This window comes from Colletotrichum abscissum, assembly GCF_030869225.1.
Source record: "Colletotrichum abscissum strain IMI 504890 chromosome Unknown Scaffold_32.1, whole genome shotgun sequence".
NCBI classification, from domain to species: domain Eukaryota; kingdom Fungi; phylum Ascomycota; class Sordariomycetes; order Glomerellales; family Glomerellaceae; genus Colletotrichum; species Colletotrichum abscissum.
The window spans coordinates 133,313-146,680 of NW_026850232.1; the positions used below are offsets into that span (position 1 = coordinate 133,313).

At 53.3% G+C, this 13,368-nt stretch overlaps 4 protein-coding genes across 4 annotated transcripts; 2 read left to right on the forward strand and 2 right to left on the reverse strand.

Annotated features, from left to right (window-relative positions):
• Nucleotides 1–306: 306 nt before the first annotated feature.
• On the forward strand, nt 307–2,086 carry CABS01_11566 (cytochrome P450; the record flags this gene model as incomplete). Its single annotated transcript, XM_060544921.1, has 4 exons — nt 307–553; nt 622–1,163; nt 1,252–1,582; nt 1,647–2,086. 4 exons carry the CDS (start codon nt 307–309, stop codon nt 2,084–2,086), a joined length of 1,560 nt encoding a protein of 519 aa, XP_060397336.1.
• A 538-nt stretch (nt 2,087–2,624) lies between these two features.
• On the reverse strand, nt 2,625–10,278 carry CABS01_11567 (beta-ketoacyl synthase domain-containing protein; the record flags this gene model as incomplete). Its single annotated transcript, XM_060544922.1, has 7 exons — nt 2,625–4,023; nt 4,080–7,953; nt 8,010–8,760; nt 8,825–9,239; nt 9,323–9,439; nt 9,514–9,631; nt 9,729–10,278. The coding sequence occupies 7 exons, from the start codon at nt 10,276–10,278 to the stop codon at nt 2,625–2,627; spliced, it is 7,224 nt and encodes a 2,407-aa protein (XP_060397337.1).
• A 759-nt stretch (nt 10,279–11,037) lies between these two features.
• On the forward strand, nt 11,038–12,063 carry CABS01_11568 (DltD domain-containing protein; the record flags this gene model as incomplete). Its single annotated transcript, XM_060544923.1, has 2 exons — nt 11,038–11,148; nt 11,224–12,063. The coding sequence occupies 2 exons, from the start codon at nt 11,038–11,040 to the stop codon at nt 12,061–12,063; spliced, it is 951 nt and encodes a 316-aa protein (XP_060397338.1).
• Nucleotides 12,064–12,292: 229 nt separating this feature from the next.
• On the reverse strand, nt 12,293–13,241 carry CABS01_11569 (uncharacterized protein; the record flags this gene model as incomplete). The annotated part of the gene is made up of 3 exons (XM_060544924.1): nt 12,293–12,829; nt 12,898–13,115; nt 13,175–13,241. 3 exons carry the CDS (start codon nt 13,239–13,241, stop codon nt 12,293–12,295), a joined length of 822 nt encoding a protein of 273 aa, XP_060397339.1.
• Nucleotides 13,242–13,368: the final 127 nt, after the last annotated feature.

The window sequence follows — 13,368 nt, forward strand, 5'->3', positions numbered from 1 at the left end:
ACAAAAGAAAAAAAAGCCCCGACCTGCGTAGATGAAATCCGTGTGGCCCGATGCTGACGCCCATGCTGGCTACCTGACCAGCAACAAAAAAGGACTTCCCACTGAAAATCGGCCAGAGCGAACTCAACCAAGACGTGAATTTTGGAAGGAGATTACCTCAAAATAACCAGGCTTTGAGTTTGATCTCGTCAAAATTTGTTTGGTCGTCACTCTCCTTTCCTGCCCTCCCGCCGGTCCCATCAACAGCCGACATATGCCCCGTCGTAGCCGCACAATCATTTCCAAGCACCTCAGAGACCAACAAATATGATGGATTCCATATCTACGCCCGAGACTCGCTCATCTGCCGTTTTCTATGGCATTACAGGGCTGGTATGTTCCACCGTGTATCTGCTCTCTCTGGGTATCTATCGTCTGTACTTTAGCCCGCTTGCCAAGTTTCCAGGGCCGAAGCTGGCTGCTTTAACGCAGTGGTACGAGGCCTACTATGAGCTCTTCAGCGGCGATGGCGGCCAGTTTATCTGGCATTATGCTAAGTTGCATGAGGAATATGGTGTGTGGACTTTGACTTGGCAATTGCCTGTTTCGAGATCTCATCGTGTTGCTAACTGGTTTTCAAAGGCCCAATCATCCGAATTAACCCATGGGAGCTGCACATCCAAGACTCTAGCTTCTATGACGTGCTTTACTCGTCTTCTAGGCACTCCAGCAAGCTTACCACCCTCGCTCACCGTTTCAACAGCCCAGAGTCGGCTTTCTCTACCGTTAACCACTCCAGACACCGCCAGCGGCGGGCGGCTTTGAACCCCTTTTTCTCCCATCGCAGGATCGCTGAGCACCAGCCCAACATCCAGCGAATGATGCATCGCCTCACAGATCGCCTCACGCGGGAATACCTGGGAAAAGAGAAAGTGTTACGTATCGATCAAATGTGGGGATGCTGGACGTCGGATATCATCAACGACTACGCTTTCGACAAGCCGCATAATTTTCTTGACGCTCCGGACTTCCACGCGAGCTACACAGATGCCATGGTTGATCTTCTGGAGCCTGTTCACTATATCACGCAGTTTCCCCTCGTGACAAATCTTTTCAAGATGCTCCCGCTGTCGTGGGTTAAGGCAATGTCTCCTCAAATGGGAACTGTGCTAGACTTTAACAACGTTAGTAGTAGCCTAGGCCAGAGATACCGAACGAGCTGACTTTCGGATCATATATGACATTTTGCTGATGTGTTACACGCTCGACTAGGAAATGACAAACCAGATCCGCATCCTCTTAAACAAGCCGGCAGAGGAAAAGGGGCAATCCAAGACCATTTTTGGCGTCATCCTCGAGTCAGACCTTCCAGCCTCAGAGAAGACGGTTGGCCGTCTCCAGCAAGAGGCAATCAGCGTGACCGGCGCTGGTATCGAGACGACGATGCGGGCCCTCAGTCTGTGCACATTCCATGTCCTGGCGAACCCCCCAGTGCTAGAAAAGCTCCAGGCCGAGCTCAAAGAAGCTATTGTAGATCCCAGAAACCCTCCCGACTGGGATGCGCTCTCTCAATTACCATATCTCTCAGCCTGTATCAACGAAGGTGAGTGCAGTTTATCGACATAGCTGATTACAGGTGAAATCTGCTGACCAAAATCATCCTAAAGCCCTTCGATTCGCATATGGAACGTCTCAGCGACTCCCTCGCACGCTCGAGGACGAGCCTCTCCGTTACGGCGAGTGGCTCATCCCCGTCGGCGCCACCGTGAGCATGGACAACTACGCCGTGTCCCACGACGAGGCTATTTTCCCAGACAACATGACCTTCCGGCCAGAGCGCTGGCTGGGCGACCCAAAGGCTCCTGATGGGAAGAAACTCTCGCGCTACATGGTCGCGTTTGGTCGCGGGACACGCTCCTGCGTAGGCATGCAGCTTGCGTGGGCAGAGCTGTACACGGGCATTGCGACGCTGTTCCGTAGGTTCAAGATGGAACTCTACGAGACTGAGCGGGATGCGATGGATCTGCACATGGACCGATTTGTGCCGCGTCCTAAGCCGCATACTCTTGGAGTGCGGGCTCTGGTTAAAGACGATCTGTATCAGTGACTGATTGCCGGTGAAAAAGACTGAAGATGTTGGAAATGTTTTGGGCGAAATGCTGTAAATCTGTCGTTACCGAGCTCTATAACAATATTCTTCTCACAGAAACTTACCAGCTTCAGTGCATCAATTCTGTGTGGACTCTTCGTCACGCAGAAATGGTGTCTTAATGATCTAGGACATGGATCGGAATTGCTTGGACGCTTAACACGGACAGCATCCAAACAATGTGCATTGCGACTTAAGATTCTAGATAAGCAAGTGAATGTGTAGTGCTAGGCACTCTGAAGACCACTGGACCTTTATTTTCACCTCCGTTTTGTCTGTTCAAAACATTTCGGAACGTTCTAAGGGCTAATGTTGTGAGGTGATATTCGTTGTGTTTCATTTGCGACATCACTACAATGTGTGAACATAATGTTGAAATGATAATCAAGCAAGCCGTTGTAATAGCTAATATGAGTTAAGACCGCAGAGAAACCCTGAAGGAGATGATACCAGAGAATAAAAAATGAAACACAGAGTCTAAAACGCAAGAAAGTCTTCATTCCTTCTTCTTCATCTTGGAAACAATCTTCTCACACAGCGCTGTTAGTGACGTGGCGCTCGTGATCTCCAGCGTTGTCAATTCAACTCCGAGATCCAGCCTGACCCAATTTCGCAGCTCTACGGCAGACAAAGAATCCAAACCATAACTACTGAGTGGCTTGGCAGGTTCCATTGGTTCCGACAAGCGGAGGGTGGCCTGGAATTGGGTGTTAACGACGTCCACAGCGGCCTTCAATACCACCGAGGAGTCTGCACTGGATTGCAGTAACAGCATTAGCGCCTGCACCGCGCGCGATTTATCGTCCTTGCCATCCCCACCAGACGTGGCCTCGCCGGTGCCGAAAGCTAGGCTGATGAAGCGAGCGTCAACAAGAAGGTTCGAGGAGTCCGGCTGCGGCACGGCGATGGAGGTAATAAGTTGAGTGGAGTTGCCCGTCGAAGATGTTCTTTGCTGCTGCTGGATTGAAACGCGGACAATTTGGCGGAACAGGTTCTCATTAATGGGAGTCCAGGCGTCCCGATCCAGAGCCACGCGAAGGTCATTGTGCTCATGCATGTAGCCAACGTCGTCGATGGCACCCAAATCGACCGAAACAGCGGACAGCCCGAGGCCTTGGCGGTATACAGCAAAGGCATCGAGGAAGGCATTAGCGGCTGCGTAGTTTGCCTGACCCTTTTGGCCAACAACACCAGAGACCGAGGAAAGCATAGTGAAGAAGGAGAGATCGAGGCCCTCCTCCTGAGCGACGTTATGAAGGTTCCAGGTTCCGGGGACTTTGCAGGCCACGGCGCCATGGTACTCCTGGGTCGTCATGGAGGTGAAGATTTTGTCTCTGAGGACCATGGCGCCCTGAATGACGCCACTGACGGGAACGCTGGAGGATTTGAAAGCTCTTCGAACGTCTTCCAAAACTGAAACATCGCCCCTGACCAGATCGACCTTGGCACCTTGGGCATGGATGTTCTTCAACACAGCCTGTGACCGCTCATCATCGTAACCGCCACGTGCGAGAATGACGAGATGCTTGGCGCCTTTTTGGGCCAAGTAGACGGCCAGAGATCCGCAAAGACCTTTCAAGCCACCGACAATGAGGATGGAAGTAGTCTGGGGCAGATCGAATCTGCGTATCGCGGGGCGGACCATCACAGTCGGCTTGTCAGCCTTGTCTTTGGCGGAGAGAACGATCTTGCCCACGTGCTTAGCCGCACGCATGTAACGGAAAGCACCAGCCACATCCTCGAAGGGAAAAGTAGTCATGGGAGCAATGGGCTTGATGGCGCGCTGGCTAATGAGGCTCATCATCTGGCGCATGAGCCTGGCAATGACGATGTCCGATACGTGCTCGTGGGACATATCAAAGCAGCGGTATGAAGCGTTGCGGCCAAACGGCTCCCTAAGATGGTGTCAGTTGTCGGCCTCACGTAAGGAGATAAAATGAATGAGACTAACATGGAGAGGTAATTGCGATCAAGCATATCCCTCTTCCCAAGCTCGACCATGGTGCCGCCATCAGCGATGCAGCGCCACGACTCGTCCAAAATATCGCCGGTGAGAGAGTTGAGAATGACATCGACGCCGTGTCCTTTTGTGGCGGCCTTGAGCTGAGCAGCAAAGGCAGTGGTTCTTGAGTTGAAGATGTTCTCTCTGGGGATGCCAAAGCTGTCTACCAAGAAGTCCACCTTCTCATCAGTGCCGACGGTCGCGTAGATCTCTGCGCCAATGAATTTACAAATCTGGATCGAGGCGATTCCAAGACCACCGGATGCGGAATGGATAAGCACTTTGTGCCCGGCCTGTGTGTTGGCAAGATCGAAAATGCTGTAAAGCGCAGTGAGATACACACTGGCCAGAGTTGAGGCCTCCTCGAAAGACATCCAGTTGGGGATGTGGTGCGTTCGCTCAACAGAGGCGATGACCCTGTTTCCAAATGCTCCCTTCTTGAAGACGAGCACCCGGTCTCCTGGCTTGTATATGTTCGCAGCGTTTTTGCCAGCCCTACGGATCTCGCCCGCACCTTCGAGGCCGAGGAGGTGTTGGTTCTCCGGAACAATGCCCATTGTGACGGCGACATCCTTGAAGTTTAGCCCAGCGGCGAACAGTTCAACTTCCACGCTGCCGTCGGGGACAGGCAGCTCTGTAGCGGCGACCTCGGTGTACTGGAGAGAATCAATTGTGCCGACACGCTCGCACTGCAGACGAACGGTCGTGTTAAATTCATGTAGCTCACCCTCAACGAGTTCAGCGCCGTGGGCCAAGGCTTTCTCAACAACGTTAACAGCCTCATTGGGCTGCACTCTGCTGATATGAATGACTCCCTGGCGCTCGACAAACTCGTTTTCAATACCCGTCGTTTGTCTCCGATGAACAGCCCTGCCGAGGTGCTCAAGGATGTCATTTATGGCAGAGACGGTCTTCGGACCCGTGGCTGACTCAACATCCAACGTTGTGATACTGATGGAAGGATCCTCGTTGCGAACTGTACGACCCAGACCGTGGATCATGGCCCTGTCGGGGCTTGTGACGTTCAGCTGAGAGCCCGAGGTCACCCATAATACTTGGTTGCCTGATACCAACGTGTTCTTGAGAAGCTGCCACTGGGCTTCTGTAATAGTCGGCAGGACAGGGGCGGAGAGATCACTTAGTACCAGAATAGTTCTGTGGTCGTCTTGGGTATGTTCGGTATCCGTGATCTGCCATCCGAACTTTGATAGATCTGAGACAACTTGTGCGGTCACGTCTGTTGGGTCAGAGAAGTGTATAAGCTCAATGCCTTGCTTTTTGGACACGGCCTCTGAAGCAGCGACGAGAATGTGAACAGTGTTGCCATCGCCAGAAGGGATGCTGAAAGATGAACAGAAACCAGAGGATGACGAGATTTCCGGCACGTCAGCTCCGATGGACTGGATTACGACGTGGCCGCCGTCCGATACCAGCGTGCGTGCGTTCCGTACCACATTCTCTTGCGACTCCGATGACCCATCAGCCGCTCTGATAATGACAAGATCAAAGGTTTTGTCAGGGGTCTGCAATTTTTCCGGGTCAGCTGCAACGTCGAGGACGGCGTAGGCCACACCTGACTTGCTGCCGTACGTCTCCTCAGCGTTCACGACAGCAGAAGCATCGTGAGAAGAGAACTGGAAGCTGCGACAAGCAGACCTCACCACAGGGTCGGCTTTGCTACCCTCAAGCCATACACTACCGGCCTCGGAGGGTATCATGCTGGACTCAAGCACACTGAGACTCGGGAACTTGTGAGCAGTCAAGTCGATGAATTCGTTGAGGGGATCTTCTGCTGCGGCGATGGCCGCCACGGTGTCTCCAGTAAGGAACGTCACATCTGGCTTCCATGAGATGCGACTGTACGTGTGTGACGAGTATGGATCCTCCTGTGTATCCAGTTGGTGATATCTTAGGCCAGTGAGCTTGAAACGCAAATCTCCAGTCTCAGAGTCAAGAACGACTGCGTTGGACTTGTAACTCTTGGTACTTTCGGGCAGACCAAGGCCTACGTACTCAGAGCTCGTGGTGGAGATACCTTTTCCAGAAACGCTCTCCACTGGGAAAATGGTCAGCTCATCAATGATGGCAGGGACCAATACGGCACTGATCCCGGGCCTATCACCGGCCCACAGAGAAGGGGCACAAGACTGGAATGATCCATCAATGGCGGCGGGGTGCATCGGATACCACGACTGCGGGTGCTCCGAGGCGGGAGGACTCAGATCCACGAGAGACCGAGACTCGCGCGAACCGGCGATGGACTCGATCTCAAGATGTTTCTGGAAAACCGGACCAAAGTTGTAGCCTGTATCGTGCATGGCCTTGTACCATAGAGCGCCGGGGACGGGGTCAACCAACGGCTTGACAGTGCCCTCGGCTGCAGTCAAATTTTCGGGGGTGCTCTCCTGGATTCTGACTAGGCCACGGCAGTTCTCGAGCCAGGCGTCCCCTACCTGAGAGCTGATTTTGAATTCGTACCAGGAATCTTTGGCTCCCGTGCGCGGGTGAAGTGCGAGCATGACCTTGGTAGCTTCGTCTGAGTCGTCCAGCACAAGGGCGCGGATGAAATTGATGTCTCGAAGCTTGTAATGGTATGCTGTAGGGAGAACCTTAGCCTCCAAAGTACGCAGCGCTTCGGTGTTCTGGCGGATAGCCTCCATAGCCATGGCGATGAAGCCAGCCGCGGGGAAGACAATCTCCGGGCCCATCTTGTGGTCCCGAAGCCAAGGCAGGTCTGCCAGCTTGAGAGACTTCTTGAAAGACGGCGCCTGCCAGGAAGTACCCAGGATCTTGCTGCCCAAGAGGTCATGGTGCGGGAAAAGACGGTATCGCCAGTCCTTGCTAGCGTCGCTTTCGTACCAGTACTGCGTAGAGTGGTCCCATGAGTAGTTGGGCAGGTCGATAATGGTTCTCGGTTTCCAAGTCTCAGTCTTGTTCACGTTGGCTAAGTTGACCTCTCCGCCGCTGATGAAGAGCTTGCCGGCCACCTCGTAGAGCGACTTGAGCGCGGCGGGGCCACGAGACCAGGCCGCAATATACTGGACTTCGGCGCCATCTCCGAGGACAGCCTTTTTCACCTGGGCCACAGGGCCTGAAAGCGCACCGCTAGGGCCGATCTCGATGAGGAAGTCCGGACGGTTGTCATCCGCGAGCATGGTCTTGGTAGCTTGTTCAAATCGTACCGCAGAGCTCATATTGCTCTTCCAGTACGCCGCATCAGCAGCGTGGCGCATCTCTTTGCCAGACACGGATGAGAACATCCGGACGTTGTCATGTTTCCTGTCCTTCTTGCACGCGCCAAAGTCCTGGCGAAGCAGAGCCTCGTATAGACTGCTCACTTCCAGCATGAAAGGCGAGTGGTATGCCAGGTTCACCTGCAGCAGGCGGGCAAAATGCGATTCTGCTACAAGGGAGGCCATGACCTCCTCGAGCTTGTCCACCTTGCCAGACAAGGTGACGCTGCTGGGGCTGTTAAAGCAGGCAATGTGCACTAGGCCAGCGTAGGGTTCCAAGAAGGGCATTACGGCTTCAGCGCCCAGCCCGACCGCGAGCATGCCTACGTTCTTGGTGCCATCTACGACGTTGGCGAGCTGCTTGGCAGCTAGGCCGCGGTAGTAAGCGACCTTAATCGCGTCTTCCTTGGACAGATAGCCCGCAGCATATGCAGCAGCGATTTCGCCCGATGAGTGACCGACCACGCTGTGCGGAGCGATGCCCCAGACTTCCAGCACGCTCAAGATGGCGAGTTGAAGCGCTGTGCAGAGTGGCTGAGAAAACTCGGGCTGGCGAAGGAGACCAGGACTGCGCGGCTCTACCAGTTCATCTGCATTGATGTGAGTAATTAGGACCAAGAATGCGTCAGGGATGAGGAGAAAATACCGAGCAAAGACCACGTTGGAGGGACAAGAGCGGTCTTGAGGACAGTATCCAAATGCTTGAGCAAGTCTCTGGCGGTAGGGAAGGCATCGACAAGAGCCTTTCCCATCTGCGACCATTGAGCGCCCTGGCCGGTGAAAACAAAGCCGATCTTTGGAGCTTCCGGGCTCTTCTTCCCCAGGACGAGAGAGTCTTCGGCTATCACCGCCTTATCCGCTAGCAAGAATCCCCGATTGAAGTGCGCGCTGCGCTTGCTCGAGAGTGTGAAAGACAGGTCTCGCAAGTCGGCTTTGACGCTCGGGTTCAAAAGGTGCTTGCGCAGCAGCTTCACGTAGCCGCGGAGCGAAAACTCGTTATTGGCCGAGAAGACAAGCAGCTGGGGCTTCTTTGCGACTGATGCCGTGGAGGAAGCATCATTGTCGTCACCGAAGAGATCCGCCTCCTCAGCGAGGTGTGAAGAGACGTGGGAGCAGGTCTGGTTATTCTGTAGATATTGATCTGCAGACTCGAGGACGACGTGAGCGTTGGAACCGCCATATCCGAACGAGTTTACAGACGCCCGCTTGCGTGCCCCTGTCGGCCAGGGGATGCTAGTGCGTGTTGCAAACACCTTCTGGCCCTTAAAGTCGATCTTGGGGTTGGGAGTCACGAAGGTAGGGTTGCCGAAAATGGTGCCAGTCTCGAGAGACAGGATGGTCTTGATCAGGCCTGAGATGCCTGCTGCCGGCTCGGAGTGACCAATGTTGCTCTTGATCTAGGTAGGTGTTAGTTGTGGTCAACTTGTGTCATTTTACTAGCAGTGAAGAGAATGAACTTACGGAGCCGATTATCAAGGGCTGATCGGGACTACGCGACGGCGCAAACACTGAGGCGATACCACTGACCTCGGTCGGATCGCCTGCCTGTGTGCCGGTGCCATGGCACTCGAGATACGTGGTTTCGTTGAAATTCGTGATTCCAGCGTTAGCATAAGCCGAACGGATGGCCGCCGCTTGTGCCTCTGAGCTGGGGCTGGCGATACCGGGAGTGTTGCCGTCACTATTAGTAGCGGTGCCGAGTATCACGGCGCGAATAGGGTCACCGTCACGGAGGGCGTCCGAGAGACGTTTCACCATTACGGCGTTGACTGCCTCACCCTTGATGTAACCGTCCGCCTTGACGTCAAAGGTGTGGCATTTTCCAGATAAACTCGAGGCTCCCTTCATTGGGCCAACATCCATGTTGTGTTCCGGGCTAGACTCACCCCTCCAGAGTCAGACAGTGTTTCCTGATTAAAAAGACGACGGCCGAGAAGGGAAACTCGCTCTAGTGCTCACCTCAGGTACAAGTTGCAGCCGGCGACAATTGCTCCGTCCATCTCCCGGGTACGTAGATAGCGACATGCCACATCAAGAGCTACCAGGCTGCCCGAACAGGCTGTATCTATTGTCATACTACCGAGACAGGTGTCAGATGTGGCTGCAGGATCCGTGGGGATCCGCCGGGTAAGACGGATGGATGCGCTTACCTGGGACCCTTGATGTTCAGAAAATGACTGATTCTATTGCTTAGAATAGCCCGACCAACGCCAATTGTGACAGAAGGAGCGCGGTCTTCGGGATCGCGGGCCTGCATGTCGGCGTAGTCTGCAAATTTTGTGTTGCTGTAAGCCAAGGTTCATCCCATGATAGCACCCAGGGCAAAGGCCTGGCCTGAACGAAATCAGACGAGAAAAGAACGTACCGACGGCGTATGATCCGACGAAGCACCCAACCTGGGCCCCTTGCAGCTCTTGCAACGTCACACCTGAATTCTCCAGACACTCGTATACGACCTCGAGGAGCTGTCTCTGCTGCGGGTCCATTGCGATGGCATCGAGCCGGGGAACCTGGAAGAAGCCGGCGTCGAACTCACGTGGGTCAATGTTCTCTAGGAACATGCCGCCCGGAGACCTCATCGTTTTGGGCTTCTTGGATCCGTCATGGTGGCCGTCCAAGCTGAAGCGAGATTCGGGCGGCTCGTTACGGGCGACACCTCCGCGCTTCAGGAGCTGCGTCAGTGCGTGCGGGTTGTCGACTTCGCCCGGCAGACGGCATCCCATGCCGATGACGGCGATCGGCTCATGGGCTTGAGGTGGGCCATTGGTGGGGCCGTTTACGCTGCTGCCATTATAGCCGTTGATATCGTTGATCCCGTTGGGTCCATCGGTGTAAGTGGCGCCGTTGGTACCGTTGCTCGGATAGTTGTTGTTCGGAATCGTGTACGCACCGTTTCTCCCGTCGTTGATCGTCATCTTGACTGCAGTTGTCTAGGTCTGGGCTAGGCCTAGCTGTTTGAAGAGGGAATAGGGTAGAGAAGCCTTTTAGTAAGGTAGATAACATCGACAGTCTATAGGCAATGGTCGTGAGATCCTGGTTTCTTGGTTATTCAAAGCGGGCAATCAGTCGGTATGTACTGAATCTCGAAGGAGCAGGAACGAGAAAGAAGGTAATAGAGCCACGCCACGAACTTCTCTTTGAACAAGAGAGGGCCTTGAGAGTGTCCTGGCCGTTCTAAAGTGATACCAGTGCTTCCGATAATGGTTTGAAAAACAATCGCCGATGACTTACATGTATTTTGACATTTTATGGAGTTCGGGAGTGCCTCGGATGATTTCAATTTTTGGTCATCGTGGCAAACACTCATCATCAGTTGGATGGGTCTCCCATCCGCCCATAGCACGCCACTAATCATCAGCCTTGCTATGGCATGCCCACGACTCGGGGATATTCTGACAGGGAATAATCTGACATGCTGATTGGGTGAGCCGGTTCTTGAGCTGGGTATCAACACTGTTGGTCTTGAAAGTGGCCGGTGCAAGTGGAAGACTTCGGGCAGTTTATCCTATGCCGTAGACCTTTCAGTTGTTGCATTGAACTCGCCCATTACAAGGTCAACTGTCTGATAAGGAACGCCTAATGCGCTTGCAATGCGTGAATTTTGCCATCTCGGTCACTAGATAGCCCTACCAAACAAAATCTCTTCCGTCGAATCCTGCGTTTCGACTGCAATAATGAGTACCTTCTTCCACGACGTGGAATTCCAGACCGTGGACGGGCTGACCCTTAGGGGCTGCTTCTATCCCGCTCCTGGCCGTGGTCCTGCAGCCATCATTACGCCCGGGGTAAGAATCTCATTATGAAATTCCCTGCTCGTTTTTCGAAGGCTTTCCCCAGGTTGACATTCAGCCCCCGTCTAGTTCAATTGCGTGAAGGAGATGTTTGTGCCAGAGGTGGCCGAACAGTTCCAGCTTGCCGGAATTTCAGCACTCATTTACGACCCTCGCAGCCTAGGCCTCAGCGATGGTCAGCCCCGGAACGAGATCGACCCGATGAAGCAGGTCTCAGATTACTCAGATGCGCTGACCTACCTCCGCGGCCTCCCCGAAGTCGATCCGGAGCAGATCTTCTTCTGGGGCCAGTCCTTTGCCGGCTGCGTCGCACTCTGTGCTGGCGCCCTCGACAAGCGCGCACGCATGGTCGTCTCCATCTGCCCACTGCTGGACTTTGAACTCACGCCGCAAAAGTTCCCCCGCGTTCTCGCACGCAGCATGGCCGACCGTGAGTCCCGCGCCGCCGGCAACCCGCCAGTCTTTTTGCCTGTGCTGACCGAGGACGGCGTCAACCCCGCCGGCCTGGGTATTGGCGCCGACAAGGAGGAGTTTGATTACATGGTCAACGCCAAAAGGTACGGCGCCAGTCGCCACGAGAACAGAACGACGCTTCAGTCGTACTACAAGCTCATTATGTGGCAGCCCCATGGTATAATGAAGTACATGTACCAAACGCCCGTTCTCATGGTCATTCCCGAGCTGGATCAGATCTCGCCCCCAGATCAGCAATTTGATCTGTTCGGGACGTTTCCAGGCCCGAAAAAGGCGCACGTATCTGTTGGCAAAGGACATCTTAATGTACTCAGCGGTCCAGAGTTCCCAGACCTGGTTAAGATGCAGGTGGACTTTATCAAGAATGTTTTGGCTGGAAAGGTAGATGAGTATGTGAGTGTTGCGCACGCAACGAGCAATGGCGAGACCAATTGACGGTAGTACAACGAGTAAATACAGATTTCTTATCATAGATTCAATGACAATCATCTTGTTTCACACATCAATAAAATATTCGGATTATCATGTCCTTACAATGTTGTACATTAAATAAGGTAGTTACATATGTTTCTTCTGGATTTCAATGAGTGTTCAAGGATCGCTGCGAGACTCGACAATCTAAGTCTAGAGTAGGTAGACTTAGAAATAGTTCAAATTTCTTTCACTAAACCTCCACTAAGGCAACCGCCGACTCGATCAAATCGCAAATTTCCTCACTCAGGTGTCGCGGAACTTCATGGCCATAACAATGCTCCAACACCGAAGCCCGTTCAGCACATGCCAGCTCTAGCACATCTTTACTATGAAGGTACCACGGATCACGCCGGCCAAATATGTGAACAGTAGGAATGTCCATTCTGACTTCATCTGATGTTGAATGGAACATTTGGTAGAACATGGCTGCGGTCGGCTGTTGACATGCCTCTTCAGTTCTGTGGAAGTCCTCATCGTCGTCATCTTTGAGGTACCTGTCTGGGGTAATAAGATACGTAGGGACCTTGTTAGGACGATTGTACCGAGCAAGGATGCTACAGTCCACATTGTAAGAGACGCCAAAGTAATCCCGCGTGTCAATCCCATACATCAGGCTGTGTGAGAAGGGTAAAGGGGAGCCGATGAGAATGGCAAACTTGAAGAGGGGTGGTGTTGACGGGGTTTCAAGCTGGTGGCGCAAGATCATCGACACCGCGACTGCAGCGCCCTTACCGTCAAGTTTGTTAGACCCCGAGCCCAATATGAGAAGGATGGACCGCTCCCGGTGAAACTTACCTGGCTGAACCCCATGATTCCATCAAAAGGGCCCTTTTCAGCCATGATGGACTTGACGTGACGGTGGGCCGCGGTCACCGACTCAGTAGTCGGCGTTCTATACCAGCAAAGGTACGGGCCCGGATACACCTTGGCTATATCCGCCTCTGGCTTACAAGTGGTCGGACCATCGACAAATGTGAAGTCGTAGTCCGATGGCAGCAAACTCCGAAAGGATTCTGTGAGTTGAGTCAGTAGTGCTGATAGCGCGAGATAAGACAGCATGAAAATGACTCACCTGTCTGCGAGGCAAATATCTGGCTGTTGATGCCCATGCCATGGAGGCAAAGGATTCGGCACGGCATGTTGGATTATACAGATCATCTATTGGCTGCTGATTGCCACTGAACAATTATTCTGGGTGCTTGGGAGTTTCGGATACTTAAATGCTTACCTCTTCGGGGGCTTTTTGGGTGTCTTTAAGGTTTGCAC